Source organism: Rana temporaria, chromosome 3 (genome assembly GCF_905171775.1).
Source record: "Rana temporaria chromosome 3, aRanTem1.1, whole genome shotgun sequence".
NCBI lineage: Eukaryota > Metazoa > Chordata > Amphibia > Anura > Ranidae > Rana > Rana temporaria.
Window position 1 is genome coordinate 199,412,471 of NC_053491.1, and position 20,378 is coordinate 199,432,848.

Consider the following 20,378-nt stretch of genomic DNA (forward strand, 5'->3'; position numbering starts at 1 on the left):
GTGTCATACATGACTCACATGTACAGTCACTACACGTTGAAGTTGGTTTCATGGACTGCAATGGAGCCACCTTGATGTAACTAAGCCCACGAATGCTCCTCCATACATCTCTCCCTTCCAGGAAGGGCTAGAATTATCTCACGTAAGTAACAAAGCCTTTCTATCCTTAGCACATTGTTCCTTCCATTCACTATACAGAGCCCCCACGCTGCAGCCATTCCCTCAGCCCTCTTCCTTAGTGCGTCACCCCGCACAAGGCGCCCGCTGACGTCAGCGCGCCTTCAGCTACGCACCGGTCACGGGGAGGAGCTGCGCATTCGGCGGAGCTGAGGGAGGGTCACGAACTCTGACCCGCCGGGAACCGGGTGCGGTAGTTTACCGAGAACACGTCCTCTGCCAGGGGTGCGGCCTACCGCAGAGGCCAGGCCCGTTTCCCGGGACGCAGGTAAGAGGCGGGCGAGTGCCTGAGGATACTACAAAGGAGGGGACTGCGGCTGTGTAATGCGCGCCACTATGTACCGGGCACTCTAGAGTAACGCGGAACCCCCCTTATCTCCGCACAGCCTCACTCGTGACTGCGTCCGGAGCGTCGTGCCCGAGTGACGCTTTAACCCTGTCACTGTGACCTCTGACCTCCACCCGACAGGAACAGCTTCCCGGACACGCAGCTTCCTCCCCCCTTCGCGCCTATGCACGCTCTGTGTGCCCTCCCTCTGTGCGCGCGCCTTAGGCGGGAGGGGAAGCGAGCATGGCGGAGTGTGGCTCTATGACAGGCTCGTGTACGGCGGCGGCACATGGCGCCTATACCTGGACAGAGCCAAGGCCTTCCGTCCGCATTACACACCATAATCACCGTCTGGGCTGTGTGTATGATTGTGTAAAGCCCAGCCTTCCCCTCTCGTGTCCTGACACTGAGCTGTATGGGGGCTTCCCTCCCCCACCTTATATTTGTATATTCATAACCACTGATTTTAGTACACGATTGGCCTTCGATTGAGAATAAAACTGCTCGTTCACTAGTAGGATTTCCTTAGAAAATTTCAGATCATTCATTCAAATTTCTAATTGTTAGTGGGGTCACATCGACTTCTGTTTTGACTGGTGATGTTATAAAGCAAGCCATTAGCCCTCGGCCTCATTGAGCCCCGGTTCACACTAATGCGATGCAAGAAATGCACAAGATTCGCTGCGTTTTCCGCATTGCACTCCAAAGCAATCGCACAGCATCCATGAGATCTGCTGCGGGTGTCAATGCTATCTCAAAGCGGATTTCCGCCAAATATTCAGACACTTGCCTGACGAAGAGGTCCTGCGTGACCTCGAAACGTTGCTTTTTTGGTCGCTATTATGCATTACATTTTTCAATGATCCTTGGTGTGCTGGCGAATATGTGTACATACTTAACTGTCCTGGGCGCCTGCAATGTCCTCACGCGAAGCCGATCTATCCCTCAGCTCTGGATAGAGGTGCCGGCATCTTCAGTATGAGAGTCACAGGAAGTGAAGCCTTGCGACTTCACAGCCTGGTTCCCTACTGCGCTGCGCGTCCTCACTGTTCTTCTGGGACCTGTGTGTCTCCCAGAAGACAGCGAGGGCAGATCACCATGGGTACTGCGGCGATCTATGCCCAGAAGTGGGAGAAAATAACCGGATTAGACAGGGGGAGGAACCTGAAAAGTGGAAGTTCCATTTTTGGGTGGAACTCCGCTTCCAGCCTGGGTAAAAATAATTAAGTCAGCAGCTACAAATACTGTAGTTGCTGACTTTTAATATTGGGACACTTACCTGTCCAAGGAGCCTGTGATGTCCGCACCCGCCCTTTTACGTGAAATGCCCTGCGCTTTGTAATTGGCCTGGCAGCAGGGGATGAAGCAATGGGGCCAAACTTTCAGGAAATCGGGCCTCGGCCCATCTCCGGAAATGAGGAAGGTGACCTGTCAAGAACAGTTCCCCCTCCCCCTGATAGGTGCCAAATGTGGCACCTGAGGGCAGGAGGAAGTGTAGAAGTGAGAGTCCCACTTATGGGTGGAATTTCGCTTTAACAACACCCCAAAACAGATTGCAAAAGTGTGAATACCCATGTGATTCAGCTCGGAAAAAAGGGTCCTGCACTATTTTGGAGCAGACACAATTTCAGCCATACAAAATGTATCACAATGATCATTGCTGGCTGCCATAGTTGGCAGTAGGGATTGAACAAAAAAAAAAAAAATGGCAAGCTGCATGTACTGACGTTGATCGGTGAATCGACATCAGTATAACCAGCCTGCCCATACATGGATCAAAATTCAATCCATCTTTGGCCGGCTTAAAGGTGTTGTAATGTTTTTCTAAATAGCTTTCTTTACCTTAGTGCAGTCCTCCTTCACTTATCTCATCCATCCATTTTGCTTTTAAATGTCCTTATTTCTTCTGAGAAATCCTCACTTCCTGTTCTTCTGTCTGTAACTCCACACAGTAATGCAAGGCTTTCTCCCTGGTGTGGAGAAAGCCTCCTGAGGGGGCGAGCAGGAGTGTCAGGACGCCCACTTACACACAGCTCCTTTCTCTATCTGCAAAGTAGAGAGCGTCCTGACACTCCTGCACGCCCCCTTAAGAGGCTTCCTCCACACCAGGGAGAAAGCCTTGCATTACTGTGTGGAGTTACAGACAGAAGAACAGGAAGTGAGGAATTCTCAGAAGAAATAAGGACATTTAAAAGCAAAATTGACCTTTACAACCCCTTTAAGGGTTCATTCACACTGGTGATGGTAAAAGCAGGTGGTTGGTCCACCTAACCACTTGCTGACCATTCACGTAAACCAGTCAATATTTGCTTTTTGTTTATTTTTTCCCCCCCAAAACTGTAGCAGAATACATATTGGCCTAAGTTTTTGAAGAAATCAGATTTAAAAAATAAATACAAATTCAGATGTTTTTACAGCATAAAGTAAAAGCATTTTTTTTCCAAAATTGTCACTTTTTTTTGTTTATAGCACAAAAAAAAAAAAAAAAAAAAAAGAGGAGATCAAATACCACCAAAAGCTCCATTTGTGGGGGGGAAAAAGGACATACATTTTATTTGGTTGCATGACTGCGCAATTGTCATTGAATGTAACGCAGTGCTGCATCGCAAAAATTGGCCTGGTCATGAGGAGGGTAAATCAGTTCCTAAACAGACAGGCAGCTGCTTCATTAAAGGATTTTTTTTTGTTAGCTAAATAGCTTCCTTTACCTTACTGCAGTACTGGTTTCATGTCCTCATTGCTTGTTTTTGCTTTGATGTTGCTGTAAAACTGCTCTGATCTCCACACTTCCTGGTTGTCTGGCTCCTTATAACCATCATACTGGGAGCTTTTCACGGTGGTCTAAGCTGTCATTACTGTGTGTCTAAAACTTAACAGAAAAAAAACAGATTGATTTTAAAAACAAAACACTGTGCACAGACTCCTGGAAAGTTACACCCACTACATTCCCAGGAGTCTGTGCGGTGTAGGTTAGGAAGCATTAAGCACCTAGGTGCAGGATTAACTATTCTGCCTAGCAACAACACTTTGAAGGCATCTAAAAAAAATTTTTTTTCGTAAAGGACTAATGACATTTTTTTAAAACTACTGATGCAATGTTATATTTATGGGTGGAACTCCACTTTAAAAACGAACGTGAAACTGTAGGCACATTATATGGTTGATTTTTAATCATTTTTAAAAGGAATCAGTTAACTTTTATGTCTCTATACCCTGTAAACAGTCATTTCAGCAAAAAAAAAAAATTCCTTTAGTGATCCTTTAAGCCTGGTGTACACAATGAGAATATCGGTCGAACGATCATATGTTTTTTTTTTTTTTGCATGCTAGTCTCATATTGAAAACAAATAGATTACTTGAGTTACGACAACTTTGGAAGTGATATGATGTATTATATTGTAATGTATTCTTTCATATCCCAGCGTGCATGATTTTTTTTTTTGTACAAATACCATACTACAGTAGTTTACTAAATACTAAAATCCGTTTTAGAAGCATGCTTCTAATCTAAAGCGAGTTTTCCCATAAAATAATAAGGTAAACTAAGATAATCCGTTCCACAGCCATTGCTGGTCTATGCAGTACTGTATGTGGCCAGAGGTGCGGGGGCGCCATTGTATGCAGTACCGCATGTAGCCAGAGGTGCGGGGGTTACGGAGACACTCAGGAAACGAGTGTCTCCAGTGCCCCCGCACCTCTGGCCAAATGCGGTACTGCACACCCCGGCAGCTTGAATCCTGCTCATCTTGCGAGACAACACTCGCAAAGCGAGTCAGAATAAATAAAAAATATATAGCTCGTATTGCGAAATGCTCATAAACCACGTTACTCGCAATCCGAGGTTCCACTGCAATTACATGAAAATCTTTTGTTCTGTTATTGTATGAGAATCATATGAGAATGTGATTTTCGTTCAGGAATGTTCATTTGATCCGAAATCAAATGTTAGAAGCAAACAACATTTTGAAGTGCTTTTCAAATGAACATTGTAAAAATGTTTGAAAATCTTGTAGTGTGTGGTCAGCTTTAGGTTTGGTTATCACAATGATCATTTTTATAGCTGAACTCCAGTTTTACCTCCAGTCTTGGTCCATTCTTCTCCTGTAAAGATATAGCTTACTCTGATTTCAATGCACACTAGGAGCTTCTCAGAATGTGCATTAGATGCTGCAGCAAGTCAGTCTGCCTCTTTTCCTGGCTGGATAATGTCCAGCAGCATCTAGCTGCTTCTTTCCAGCTTTACTGGTCTGCCTCTTTCATTTATTGTATTTCAGCTCTTTCAATTACAGAGGCTCAATATCACATGAGCATTAATTGGGGCAGTGTGCATGCAAATACGGCCTGCCTAGGAACTCCCACTTCTCTAAACTGACATCAAGTCATTTTGATAATTGCATAACTCCTCCTTAGAGCCAGTCCACTGCTTTCTTCAGAGCTAAGGATTCTTAAGAGGAGTAAAGACGTAGCAGGATATGGTATTTTAAGCAAGTTATGTATAGAACCCTGCTAGCTTCTCCCAGCAGCCATGCAGCCATGATCTGCCTGTATTGCATAGAGAATCATTGATGAAATTACCAAGTCATTTTGTTCCCAGGTGGATGAATTGCACTGCACACTGGGAGAGTGTAAAAAAGGTCAAGGGGCACTAAACTCCCACCACCCCCATGCTTGTTTTTTAACACTTACCTGTAAATGCCCTTCAAAGCACATATTAACCCACGCATCAAATCTTGTGTTATCCAGCTGCAATCTGGTTTTTAGGTATTGTTCAGCTAGCTGCATCTTCTATGTGAGGGCATTTAGCCCCATTGATCAGACAAGGCCCACCCCTCACAGCTTTAAATGCTAATCTTTCAGCCTTCTGGAATATGTGATCTAAGTTTAGGTTCACATCTATGCGGCTGCGCTGGATGCATTTTCAAGCATGTTTTGCAGTGCATTTTACATTTTTAAACCCTAATTTTTCATGCATTTTTGCATGCAGTTTTCATGCATTCTGCATTTTACATGTATTTTTCTCTATTTAACACACTGTATATAGCCGGTTGCTAAGGAGGGGGCTGAGAAACTGGCCACTGCGTCCTTAACAACCGATAAGTCATCAGCTGTCAGCGGAATTTCCCACTGACAGCTGAATGTAAAAAAAAAAAAAAATCGCAAAAAAAATGGCGTGGTTCCACCCCCCCCCCCCAGGTCCATACTAGGCCCTTCGGGTCTAGTAAGGATTCAGAGAGGAAGTATTAAAAAAAAAAATGGCGTGGGGTCCCCTCCAAAATCAATCCCAGACCCTTATCCGAGCATGCCGGCAGGTTAGGAAAAGGAAGGGGAAGAGCGAACCCCCCCCCCCCCCCCCCGAACCATACCATACTGTGACGCTGTACCCAAATACAACTGATGTCCTTTTTTCCCCACAAATAGAGCTTTCTTTTAGTTGGTATTTGATCACCTCTGCGTTTTTTTTTTTTTGCACTATAAGCAAAAAAAATTTACAATTTAAAAAACAAACAATATTTTTTACTTTCTGCTATACATAAAAAAATATATTAAAAAAATATTTTTTTTTTCATCAGTTTGGGCCAATATGTATTCTTCTACATATGTTTGGTAAAAAATTGCAATAAGCGTATATTGATTGGTTTGCACAAAAGTTATCCCGTCTACAAACTATGGACTTTTCATTTTATTTTTTACTAGTAATGGCGGTGATCAGCAAATTTTAGCAGGGCTGCGACATTGCAGTGGACAAATCTGACCCTAAGTGACACTTTTTGGGGACGAGTGACACCAATACGGTGATCAGTGCTAAAAATTGGATTTGGAGTGGAGATGTGAACCATTTCCATAGAGAATCATTGACCCCCCTACAGAATTTTGGAGCTTGAAGCTTCAAGCTCCAAAACGCTCTGGTGTGAATGCAGCCAAAGGACAGGTACTGATGTGAAAAATATCTGTAAAGGTAAAGCGCTGTGTACATTTTTAGAGCTATATAAATACATGTAATAAATAAAAGTGTATCTAAACCCAAGAACAATAATGTTGCAGCTTACCAATCGTTGGATGTGGTGGCTGGTGGTTTTCTTGATTTTTTTAATTTTCTTCAGCCCACGTACACTTTCTGCAAGTACAAAGGATACCTGTAGACCCTGATGGAAATCCTCTGTCTTTATAACTTCTCTTCCTTATGTAATACAGAAGAAGGGAGGTAACTTGTGCAAATCAGTAAAGCAGTCTAGTGTGGAAACACTGCTCCTTAGGGCCCCTTTTACACTGGGGCGGTGGGGATGTTGGCGGTAAAGCGGCGCTATTTTTAGCGGCTCTTTACCCGTCATTTTCGTGGCGCTATTCGGCCGCTAGCGGGGCGCTTTTAACCCCTGCTAGCGGGCAAAAAAGGGTTAAAACCGCCCGCAAAACGCTCCTACAACGCTTTAGATGCGGCTAGCAGGACTTTTTTTACCGTCCTGCCAGCGCACCGCTCCAGTGTGAAAGGAGCAGCTCTTTCAGGGCGCTTTGCAGGCACTATTTTTAGCATTCTAGCGCCTGCAAAGAACCTCAGTGTGAAAGGGGTCTTAGAGATAGGGCAGAGGTGGAGATCTACCAGAACAACATGGAAGAGATCGAAGATCTCCGGTGTGCATCTTTTTTTATTTATTTATAGTAAAAATAAATTTACTAGCATAAATAAGTAAAGACTTTTAATTCCTTACGTGGCCGCAAACCAAAGCATTGTGACCACAGCGTGGGTACATTCCCAGCTCAGCTGAGGGGTTTTACTGCCCCCCAACCACTAGTATGAACAAGCCCTAACGCACAGACCACTTTACAAAGTCCCACCAAAATGACCCCCTCTGCTCAGTGCAATTCACTCCACTCCACTCCCATATTCCTTATCCTCCCTCTCAGCCTACTCTTTTAGTACAAACTCCCTGTTCAGCATAGATCAACCAGATTTACAACACCGAAACAGTGTAGATTTCTGTTTCTGAATATGCTAGTTTCCTGGCTGGTATGCTGATCTCTTAGCTTCAGTATTTCCCAGGTAACCTGTCAGAGAAATTAAGCAAATAAGTTCTGACTTCATTGGCTACATGCATGTTCCATGTCAGTAACTCAGAAAGTATCCCTGTTAGAGGATTATGGAAGACTATGATTATGGAAGACCCCCAGGCTTTCTTCTTGGGGTCTGTAATGTAAATCTCTATATTTCTATCATCACATTTTTTTTTATTTTTTTTTATTGTTACTGCTCCAAATTCCTTCTTGCCTTCATTTTTTCCCCATTTTTTTTTTACATTTTATAAACAAAGCATACACATCCATATATTATTATCTTTTAATGGTTAGGTAAATCAAAACAAAATATCAAGGTACATAAAGAAGGCCTCAATATAATCTCTATTCATGTACAGACCCCTACAAAAAAAAAAATCCTCTCCTTTTTTAACTTTTTATACCTCAACATGGCAGACCTTCTCGTCATTCTAATGTTATACAAGTAATACCAATGAGAAGGGGATTCTCTGCATGTATTGAAAACTTCTTCATGTGTCATGCAAGTGCAGCTCTTTTTCATAATAGGAAAAAACCTTTGTATTTGTGAGACTAACAGTGAAGACTGTTCATTCCCCTTCTATTTGGCATGGCCCAAACATTTTAGCATGGTCATCAGTCTGGGTGTGAGGCTACATTCTACGCAAAAAATTACATAATGGTAATAAAAAAAAAAAAAAAAATTCTTCTATGAAATCAAGTCTCTTAGGCTGCGTACACACGGTCGGTCCAAACCGATGAAAACGGACTGAAGGACCTTTTCATCGGTCCAAACCGATCGTGTGTGGGCCCCATCGGTCAGTTATGTTTCCGTCAAAAATGTTAGAACTTGCTTTAAAAATTTAACCGATGGACGCCTAACCGATAGGTCAAAACCGATGGTTAGTATGCAAAAGCATTGGTTAAGAATCAAGTCGACGCATGCTTGGAAGCATTGAACTTCATTTTTCTCTGCACGTCGTTGTGTTTTACGTCCCTGCGTTGGACTCGATCATTTTTTTAACTGATGGTGTGTAGGCACATCAGGCTATCAGTCAGCTTCATCGGTTAACCGATGACAACGGTCCTTCGGACCGTTCTCATCGGATGGACTGATCGTGTGTACGCGGCCTTAGAGGTCTGTGTAATGCACAGGTGCTGCTGCCAGGACAGTAAAGGATTGCACTGAGTATATACAAATAATAATAGCAGAACAATAAAACCTTTGGATTGAGGTAAGTTTTGCATCTGTGGTGGGAGGGGGGTAAAATGAAAGTGCACTTATTCTTTAAGCAGACTTTAATTATAGTATAGGTATAGGATTCACATGGGGCATTTTTGGCATGTTTTTAATTCTTTGTGTGTGCAATTTGCGTTTTTCTTGCATTTTCTCCATGCAAACATATCAGAAATATGGAGGACAACTGTACTGATTAAACGAAAATCGTACGATCTGGTATCGTATGAGAAAAATTTTCATGCTGGTCCCATTGGATAATTTTGCATGAATTGTGATCCGCTCTCGAAAGCTGTGTACCAACGATCAGATTATCGTACAATTGCTTCGAAAGCGGTATTTTGTGTATTATTTTTATGTGTATGAGCCTTTAGATTGCTTTGATCTGTGTTGTAGCGCACATAAAAAGTAATGATGTAAACCCGCCATAATAGCCGGCATAAACATTTAAAGGACGCACAGAAATTGCATGCTCTTCACTAATTGCAGTTACATATTTAGATGTAATAAAATGAAACTGCATTTTGATTTCTGTTAAATACCTTTGAAATATCAGGAAGTAATAGATGTTATTTTTATTCTTTATTATAATAGGCTTCAGTTAGGCCAAAAACTACACACCTTAAACAACATCGTTCCTACCAGGGATACCATTCTTCTAAAGAGCGGTCATGGCATCTATAGAAGAAATAGCCCACCAGATTATTGAACAGCAAATGGGAGAGGTAAGTTAAAAGCTACAGTACTGTACAAAGTTAACCACTTGAGTCCCTAGGCCTTTTAGGCACATTTCACACGGTCGGGCCGTTCAGGTCTGTCAGTTTTTCCGGTGGACCTGAACACCCGCTCCATTCTTCTCTACTGAGCGTCAGATGTCAGCGGTGGCATGTCTGCTGACATCCGATTCGATCCGCTAAAATCAGACAGATTGCGAAACGTCGCCATCCATGCATATCGGATCGGGTGAGATCTGATGAAAATGGACATGCTGTCCGTTTTCATCAGATCTCTCCATATGAGACAGCGACGCTGGGCAAGCCCCTCCCTGCTCAGAAAGCAGAGAGGGACCTGTCATCCGCCAGCTCAGCGGAGATTCATGGAGAGATCTCCTGCTGAGCTGGATGGAGCTGGCAGACTCCGCTGCGAGGGATCCGCCTGGTGTGAAAGGGGCCTAAAGCCCCATAGACACGATCTGACTTTTTCCATCGGAAATTCCGACTGTGTGTATGCCCCATCGGATTTTTTCCATCGGAAATTCTGACGAATTCCATCAGAGTTTAGATAGAGAACATGTGCTCTTTTACGCTGATGACATTTTGTTGGAATTCCGATGTGATTTTGGCCGGTCAAAAGTCCAACCGTGTGTACGGGGCTTTAGGCTCTTGCACTCTAAAACCGCCTTGTGTCCCAGAGCATTTTTATTGACAATATCTCTGTTCTGCATGTAGTACCAAGTTGGAGATCATAACATCATCCGCCCACCTCCGCCAATTCATAGAATACAACGCTCACTGTTATTGGCTGAGCGCTTAGCCCTGTTCTGTGATTGGGCCTGGAAAATTTTCATCCCAGTCCCGAAACACAGAGATGTATACTGTACTGTAGTTTCTACAGCACTTTCAGCTGCTGCATCTCTTATGCCGCGTACATACACACGACCGTTTTTCGGGTTCTAAAAAATGAAGTGTTTTTTTTTTTAATGTCATTAAAAACGATCGTGTGTGGGCTTCAGAGCATTTTTCACAATCTAAAAAATGGCCAATTTTTTTTCGAACATGCTCTATTTTTTTCACGTTTTTAATGCTGTCGTTTTTAAGGTTGTAAAAAATGGTCGTGTGTGGGCTTTAACGACGAGAAAAAAACCGTGCATGCTCAGAAGCAAGTTATGAGACGGGAGCGCTCGTTCTGGTAAAACTACCGTTCGTAATGGAGTAAGCACATTTATCATGCTGTAACAGACTGAAAAGCGTGAATCGTCTTTTACTAACACGAAATCGGCTAAAGCAGCCCAAAGGGTGGCGCCATCCGCATGGAACTTCTCCTTTATAGTGCCGTTGTATGTCACCGCGGTTTGCTAGAGCATTTTTTTTCACGATCGTGTGTAGGCAAGGCCGTTTTAATGATCGGGTTGAAAAAAACGTTGTTTTTTTCTAGACCCTTTAAAACGTCATTTTTTAGAACCCGAAAAACGGTCGTGTGTACGCGGCATTAGTGAAGGGTAATAGTTTTCTTGGACCAGCTTTGTCTAAATGAAATATTTAAGCTTCACTAACAGCTGGAGATCTGTTTTAAGTGTGCCCAAAGAGCTACAAGGCCACCTTTTATCTAATAAGTATGGCTACCTTCACTTTGAAGTGTTTCTTAAAATGTTAAGTATTTAGTATTGAAGGAAAACCTTTCCTTCATAATGGGATCATATACAGCATATTAGAGTAGGGCGATACATATCTTTTAGATGATTCTGTGAAATGCCAACATGCCAAGCAGGGATGATCGTTTTCTTAAATGTTATAAATACAAACAATTGTTTAGTACACAGTTATTTGTTTTACTGTTAAATTGCACATGTACTGTGCCCCAAAATAAGCAAAGGAGAAATGACTAGTCGCCAGTATTTTTTGTAGACTTCCAGCAGCTGATTATTTTTCTCATTACTGACCCTTTTATGCGCAATCATGTCTATTTAAAAAAATTTGTAAAGATTTACATGTAAATGACTTTGTTTTTTACAGTTGCACCCTTCACTGAGCAAAGCTTTTATAATTGCATCTTAATTGTAATTGTTTATTCTTTAACTAATATAAAATAATTGAAAACGAGACTGCTTTATGAAGCACTATGGTGTGCATTTATCATTGTTTCTACTGCAAGGCAGTTGTAAATAAACACCAATATTAATGCAGTGTTTCACACACAAGCTTAAAGTGGAAGTCCAGGCTTTTTCTAACAATTCATATACCTGCTCCCAACCCCATTCTAACTCCTATCCTAACTTCAGAAAAAAAAAAAAAAATGAACACCCACAGGCTTACTCTCAATATGAATTCATAACAAAAAAACAGCATAGCGATGTGCATGTGGTACATTATGGCCATCTGAATAACTAATCTCTGAGAGCCCTATATCCTAAACCTCAATGGCGAATATAGTGAGCACCTCTGTACTAAGTCTTCCAGGGGAAAGGCAGTCTACATTGTGTATGATTGCTCACATATGTGCAATTTAGACCTTCCCAAAGCTTGGTGCACACATTGGCTAAATCAACACTGATATTAGTTCATGAAGGCATAGTACTTCAAGTCACTGAAAAGCTGAAGCTAAAAAACTCTGTGAGTAAAATACTTTACTATTAAAGATGTTTAAAGAAGCATCAGATCTGGCCAGTACACAGCTGCAGTACACTGCACACCGGGTACCGCAAACGTTTCTGCCAATATGATCGGTCTGCAGTTAATATAGTACTCACAGTGCCGCTTCCTCCGATAAGCGATAGATGGGAATTGGAGTCCTCCAGTCCCAAGATCGTGCATCTACTGGCTGGATAGCAGTATCGGCACAGTGCTGTGTGTTTGAATCAGCTAATTTGCAAGGGTTATTTCACAATCCCACTTCCCCCGATGAGAGCTTGATGTAAATTGGAATTTCAGGTCCAAAGTCGTGGTCTGCTGGTTATATAGCAATAACGGTGCGGGATTGTGATTTTAAACAGCTGATACAGTGCATCTGACTCTGCTATAGGTGACAAATGGACAGACTGCTGTGTTAGGACACACTCCCATCACGAAAAGAGGATATGGCTAGCAAGTCCAGCATAATAGTCTTAAAAAGTTTTTCAAAGTAACAGCAGGGTAGATCAGAGTTGAAGCCAAACGGTGGAGAGATAATGATAAATTTCCACAGCATTAGACTGATTGCAGGTCATCATGGTTCTTTAAGGATCTTCATGTCCAGCTTATGACCAAGCTGTGCGGTATGGGGGATGAGGAGAGAATAGTCTGTTCCTAGATCTGGTCGATCGACATACAGTAGGTGACTGCGATATTGTGTCAATCTCGCTCCCTTTCTCGGCGAGATTGACCACCTACGAGCCCCATCGCGGGAGCCAGCGCCGAGCTGGCTTGCCGCGATGGAGACAAAGCCGTCATAGAAGCGACGGGAGATCCGACTTGGATTCCCGCCATTTCTAGCTGCGGCATTTGGTATGCATTCCTGAGAGGGAGAACTCCACGACAATTTTTAAATAAAAAAACCGACATGGGTTCCCCCCCAGGAGCATACCAGGCCCTTAGGTCTGGTATGGGTTGTAAGGAGACCCCCCTACGCAGAAAAAACGACGTAGGGGGTCCCCCTACAATCCATACCAGACCCGTATCCAAAGCACGCTACCCGGCCGGCCAGGAAAGGAGTGGGGACGAGCGAGCGCCCCCCCCCCCTCCTGAGCCGTACCAGGCCGCATGCCCTCAACATGGGGGGGTTGGATGCTCTGGGGCAGGGGGGCGCACTGCGGGGCCCCCCCACCCCAGAGCACCCTGTCCCCATGTTGATAAGGACAGGGCCTCTTCCCGACAACCCTGGCTGTTGGTTGTCGGGGTCTGCGGGCGGGGGGCTTATCGGAATCTGGGAGCCCCCTCAAATAAGGGGGCCCCCAGATACCGGCCCCCCACCCTAAGTGAATGGATATGGGGTACATCGTACCCCTACCCATTCACCTGGAGGCAAAGTGTTAAAGTTAATAAACACACGACACAGGGTTTTTAAAATAATTTATTAGTCTGCTCCGGGGGCCCCCCCTGTCTTCTTTAGCTCTTTTACCAGGGGGGGCTTCTTCTTCCGCTCTCCGTGGTCTCCTCCGCTCTCTGGGGGGTCTCCTCCGCTCTCCGGGGGTCTTCTCCGCTCTCGGGGGGTCTTCTTCTATCTTCACCGCTCTCCGCTGTTAACTCGGCGCACCCCGGTTCTTCTCTTGATGTCCGGTGCCTTCTCCTTCAGGGCTGGCCGCTGCTAGCTTCGTGTGTTAGCTCAATTACTAGCAAGCGGCCAGCCCGCTGTTCTGTGACTTCTTCTTCTTCTCCCTTCTTCCGATGTTGACCCGGCGCCTCTTCTCGCTGCAATGACAGGTGCGTGGTTTGCATCCGATTTATATAGGCCTCACAGTCCCATTCAAGCTCCGGTACCTAACCACGTGGTACCTACCCACGTGGGTAGGTACCGGAGCATGATGGGACTGTGATCAGGTAGTTTGTGAAAGAGCGCGGCTTCAGGAGATCTGCAAATGTTTACCCCCGTCACTGGGACTTTTTTTTATCTTAAAGCAGGGACTCCATTAAGGTAAAAAATGCTTTGATTTTAGAACCACTTTAAGGTTGAACTTGTCATTAACCTGGGAAATTTTAACTGACCATATGACAATCTTATAAGCATAGGGCTCCTTTAGTTTTTGTGTTCATTCTGTTTAAGAGCCCTTTTACACTGCTAGCGTGGCCCCGTTAGCGGTAAAGCGGCGCTAGTTTTAGTGACGCTGTGCGGGCGGGAGCGGGGTGCTTTTATCCCCAAAGGTGTTAACGAGGGGTTAAAAGCGTCGCTGTTGAAGCTCTTTGCAGGTGCATTGGCAGCACTGCCCATTTATTTCAATGTCAGAGGCGGTTTAGGATACCGCCCCAAAGATGCTGCTCGCAGGACTATTTTATTTTCGGTCCTGCAAAGATTGAGAAGCGCTTTTACAGGTGCTATTTTTTGCGATAAAACGCCTGAAAAAAGTGCCTTCAGTGTGAAAGGGATCTAAAAGAAACTATATTTTTAAAATGTGGATACAGCATGAATGTTAACCATATACAGAAAATGTGAGAACTAGTTATACACAAAATTGGTTGTACTTTCAGCTTTCTCGCACTCAGACAGAAGTGACACATACAGCCCTGATGGATGGAAGTACCCAGAGAATACAGCTTATTCCCTCAGATTCCAGCGTTACCTTACCTCAGCGAATACAGGTATGTCTAAAGAACACTTTACATACTATATCAATTTGTTAGGCAGGGGTAGCCTTCCGACACCTTTTGTGGCTTTCCGGTGCAGAGATGGCCCCTTGTAAGCTGACCATAAGACAGTCCATATAACAAAATACCATTCTCAACAAACTACTCTAAACAAATTTATAATTTCAAGAGTAAAAAGTTATTTTTTCCACATAATACTATCAATAAATGTATTAAAATCTAAAGATCAGCTTGGCTTAATAGGACCTTAAAGTGGATGTAAACCCACTCTCATCCTTTCTAAACTACTGCCATAGTGCTGATCTATAAGGATATAGATGCCTCCTGCATGTATCCTTACCTGTCAAATGTTTCCCCTCTGTCTGTTATAAGAACTGAAAAACTGCAGATTCTGTGGGTGGGTCTGTTGTCTGGAGCTCGGTGGGTGGAGTCGTGATGTCAGTAGACTCCCCGCCCTCCTCTACACTCAACGTGCATTTTTTTCTGTGTATTCTTTACACTAAATTCTGATATGATCACTAACATCCAGTTAAAATCCAGAAAAGTAACCACATGACTTCAGAAAAGGAGTGGGGGTGGGAATTAAAAAATAATTCCTGTCTCCAAGCTAGTGCATGAGATATGTAAATAACCTGTCACTCCCAGCAAGGGGGCGGAACGGACTGAGGGCCAGATTCTTAAAAGGCTTACGACAGCGCAACGCCATTTGCGCCGTCGTAAGTCCTAATCTGGCCCGGCGTATCTATGCGACTGATTCTTAGAATCAGTTACGCATAGCTATCCCTTAGATCTGACAGGCGTAAGGCTCTTACGCTGTCAGATCTTAAATGCAAATTTTTTTCCCGCCGCTAGGTGTCGCCTCGTCGTTTTCCCCGTCGTCTATGCAAATTAGCTATTTACGCCGATTCCCGAACGTACGCACGGACGACGCAGTGAATTTACGACGTTTCCGTAAGCGTAAACTTGCCCCTTCTATATGAGGGGCAAGTTTACGTAGGTCTGTCGTATGCCATGTTAAGTACGGCGTCGGGTCAGCGTCGTCTTTTTCCGTCGTTTTCGTAAGTCGTTCGCGAATACGACCTGACGTCAATGACGCTCACGTCGGCGGCATTGACGTTTTCCGTCGTGAGCTGGAGCATGCGCACTGGGCTATTTTTATGCCCGGCGCATGCGCAGTTCGATCGTCGCGGGGGCGTGCTTAATTTAAATACAAGCCGCCCCCTTTGAATTACGCGGCCTTACGTCGGGCCATTTACACTACGCCGCCGCAAATTACGGAGCAAGTGCTTGGAGAATACGGCACTTGCTCCAGTAATTTGCGGCGGCGTAGTGTAAATGCCTTACGCTACGCCGCCAGAATCTGGCCTAAAGATTTTTCTCTGTAAGTCCGTTTTATTTCACTGAACAATAAGAGGATTGCTCAGAGCTGGATTAACTTTGTGTGGCAAGACTGGGCACAGATGATAGGAAATCTTATACTCTACATTGTGACATCAAATTTTTTTTTGGATTTACATCCACTTTAAATCTCATATTTTATAGGAAGGTGGAGTGGGTTCTAGTGTTTGGAGCTTATCAGAGGAATGTGACATCACATTTGCATGTTCTTTTTCATAAAAAAATGTTTTTCTAGCTTAAAGCTCCACTCACATATGTTGGCCATCTTTACGCTAATCGTGAGGCATTTACTAGGATCCTGGGAGGGGGGGAATAGTGCCACATTGGTGATCCTGGGTGGGGGGGGGGGGATAGTGCCCCATTGGTGTTCCTGGGAGGGGGAAATAGTGCCCCATTGGTTTTCCTGGGTGGGGCGGGGGGAATAGTGCCCCATTGGTGTTCCTGGGAGAGGGAGGGGAATAGTGCCCCATCATTGGTGTTCCTGTGAGGAATAGTACCCCATCATTGGTGTTCCTGGGAGGAATACTAATGCCCCATCATTGGTGTTCCTGGGAGGAATACTAGTGCCCCATCATTGGTGTTTCTGGGAGGAATACTAGTGCCCCATCATTGGTGTTCCTGGGAGGAATACTAGTGCCCCATCATTGGTGTTTCTGGGAGGAATACTAGTGCCCCATCATTGGTGTTCCTGGGAGGAATACTAGTGCCCCATCATTGGTGTTCCTGGGAGGAATACTAGTGCCCCATCATTGGTGTTCCTGGGAGGAATACTAATGCCCCATCATTGGTGTTTCTGGGAGGAATACTAGTGCCCCATCATTGGTGTTCCTGGGAGGAATACTAGTGCCCCATCATTGGTGTTTCTGGGAGGAATACTAGTGCCCCATCATTGGTGTTCCTGGGAGGAATACTAGTGCCCCATCATTGGTGTTCCTGGGAGGAATACTAGTGCCCCATCATTGGTGTTCCTGGGAGGAATACTAATGCCCCATCATTGGTGTTTCTGGGAGGAATACTAGTGCCCCATCATTGGTGTTCCTGGGAGGAATACTAGTGCCCCATCATTGGTGTTTCTGGGAGGAATACTAGTGCCCCATCATTGGTGTTCCTGGGAGGAATACTAGTGCCCCATCATTGGTGTTCCTGGGAGGAATACTAGTGCCCCATCATTGGTGTTCCTGGGAGGAATACTAATGCCCCATCATTGGTGTTTCTGGGAGGAATACTAGTGCCCCATCATTGGTGTTCCTGGGAGGAATAGTACCCCATCATTGGTGTTTCCGGGAGGAATAATTATTACTGTTAAATAAATGAAAAAAATGCCACATTACGTTTTTTAATGATTTCATCCGATTAATCGAAACAATAATTGGCCGATTAATCGAAACAATAATCGGCCGATTAATCGATTATAAAAATAATCGTTAGTTGCAAGCCCTACTTCTGAGCGCATTCTTTTGCATTCCAAAGAATTTCTCTAAACTCAACTGCCTTGAAACGACTATTAATGACCCTGTGTACATGTACTGATAAGATAACATACATGAGAGTTCAGGGGACGTTGAAAAAAACGTCCAACTGCTCCTAAACATCTGTTTAGCAGCAGCAGTAATGTACTTGAGGCCTAAGTGGGCAAACTTACCAAATCTGCAGTGGATCAAATAATTATTTTCACCACTGTATCCCATCCACTTCCAGATGGCATTGTAATGATATAATCAGTGTTAATCTGTCAATGGTCATAATGTTATGACTGATCGGTATGTATGTATATGGGAACTTGTTGCGTTGAATTTACTAACACTGAAGTCTTAGTAAGCATTTGAATCACTTCTAACTTCAGCTTATTTGGTTAAGCTTTGAAGATGAAAGCTAGAAGTTGATTGGTTGCCCTGCACAGCTACTCCAAATGTAGTAAATTCTTCCTACTGTGGTCAATTTGTGCAGTGGATAAAATTGTGTAGTAATACCTCCCTAGTTTTCCTGTACCTCTTGTTTAGAAGAGTTGTTTTTTTCTGTGAATTTGTGATGATCTGTTATCAACTGATTTTAATAAAAGTTGTGTTTTTTTTTTTTTTTTACTGTATCAGTTTGTAACAGATCAACAGACCGGTCAGAAGATTCAAATTGTAACAGCACTTGATCAGAGTGGTACAAGTAAAAGGTTTATCTTGACTAATAATGATGGCTCATCCCCGAACAAGGTAATCCTTGCTAGGCAAGAACCCAGTCATGGCAAAGTGTATCTAACAAGTCCTGATGCAGCTGGTGTCAATCAACTCTTTTTCTCAAGCCCGGATGTTTCTACACAGCACATTCAGGTGTGTACTTGTAAAATATGCTATACTACACATTGTATGCAAACATTACTAATCATTTTATTCTTCAAGGCTCTTGTGTAAACAAAAGAAAATATGTATGTTAGGAACCATTAAAGTGTCTAATGCCGCGTACACACGATCACTTTTTGTGATGAAAAAAAAATAAATTTTTTCCAAATTCATCATTAAAAATGATGTTGCCCACACACCATCGTTTTTGAAAAATGATGAACAAAGTTACGGCACTCTAAAGGGGAAGTTCTTTTCGCCTTGAGGCTGCTTTTAGCTGGTTACTTGTTAGTAAAAGACGATTCGTGCTTTTTTGTCTGTTACAGCGTGATGAATGTGCTTACTCCACTATGAATGGTAGTTTTGCCTCCCGTCTCATAACTTGCTTCTGGGCATGTGCGAGTTTAAAACGTCATTTTTGCCCACACACGATCATTTTTTACGACACAAAAAAATTACATTTTAAAAAATGACATAAAAAATTGAAGCATGATCGATTTTTTTTTTTTTGGACATTTTTCAGAAGACAAAAAATCATCACACGATCATTTTAAATGACGTTTTTAAAAATGTAATTTTTTTTCATCACAAAAAGTGATCATGTTTGGGGCATAAACCCACAAGAAAAAATTTACTAAATTGCAGCTGACCAATCCTTTAAATGTGGAGGCTGCATTGATTTTCTTTCTTTTTTATGCCTCGTTCACACTATGGTTTTTTCCGTCGGAATAAACTCCGACGGGTTTTTCCGACGGAGATCCACTCAAGCTGTCTTGCATACAAGCGCACACACCAAATTCCGACCGTCAAAAATGCTGTGACGTACAACACTACGACGAGCCTAGAAAAATGCATGTTTTTTTTCTCCATTGGAATTCCATACAGAAGAACGGAATTTCCAAACATGTTCTCTTTCTAACTCCGTCGTAATTTCCGAAGGAAAAAGTCAGATGGGGCATACACATGGTCGGAATATCCGATGACTTTTTCCAAATTCCGACCGTGTGTACGCGGCATTAGACTTCTTTCCCTTTTTCACCTGGTGATCCAGCCAGTAAATCTGTTATTTTTCAATCTCCTTTAACAGACCATATTCAGTATAGCCTCCTGTTGTTTTCTAACCTAGACTAGAAAACTGGCAGCTGGATGTGACTAATTGCTAGGGACCAGAGATGCTTTTCTCTAGTTAAATACATTAAACCCAGCATATGGTTTAAAGGTAAACGTAGCCTTGATCTTTTAAATGTCCTGCTGTAGTGCTTTACTGACCTGTTCATATTTGTACCTATCGTTTAACTTTTTCTAACTGGGGAAAAAATAAAACTAATAAACAGATATCGTAAAGTTGAATGTACTATGCATGACTAGAGCATCCCATAACAATAATAAAAGCAACACTCCTGTAAAGGACTTGAGCATATATTTGTCAAATGGAGGGCACATTCTTCCAGTTTTAACCACTTCAATACAGGCTTATACACCTTCCTGCCCAGACCAATTTTCAACTTTCAGCACCGTCACATTTTGAATGACAATTGCACAGTCATGCAACGATGTACCCAAACTAAATCTTTATAATTTTTTCCCCGCAAATAGAGCTGTCTTTTGGTGGTATTTGATCACCACTGGGGTTTTTATTTTAGATTTTTTAGTTTCTGTTACAAAACGTTGTAAATAAGTAAGTTTTCTCCTTCACCAATGGGCACTGATGAGGCTGCACTGATGAGGTAGTACTGATTGGCACTGATGAGGCACTTATATTCAGCACTGATGGGCACTCATAAGTGGCACTGATGGGTGGCACTGGAGGGCACTTATGGGCAACACAGATAGATGGCACTGATAGGCAACACTGATCAGGAGGCACTGGCAGGCATCACTGATGGGCA

At 43.3% G+C, this 20,378-nt stretch overlaps 1 protein-coding gene across 1 annotated transcript in view; it reads left to right on the top strand.

Annotated features, from left to right (window-relative positions):
• The first annotated feature begins 266 nt into the window (after positions 1-266).
• NR2C1 (nuclear receptor subfamily 2 group C member 1) overlaps positions 267-20,378 on the top strand; it is a 72,140-nt gene continuing 52,028 nt past the window's right edge. The window contains 4 exon segments of the mRNA XM_040344118.1: positions 267-445; positions 9,363-9,493; positions 14,645-14,755; positions 18,250-18,480. Of these exon segments, the coding sequence (XP_040200052.1) occupies positions 9,440-9,493; positions 14,645-14,755; positions 18,250-18,480 (396 nt within the window). The 5' untranslated portion in view covers positions 267-445; positions 9,363-9,439.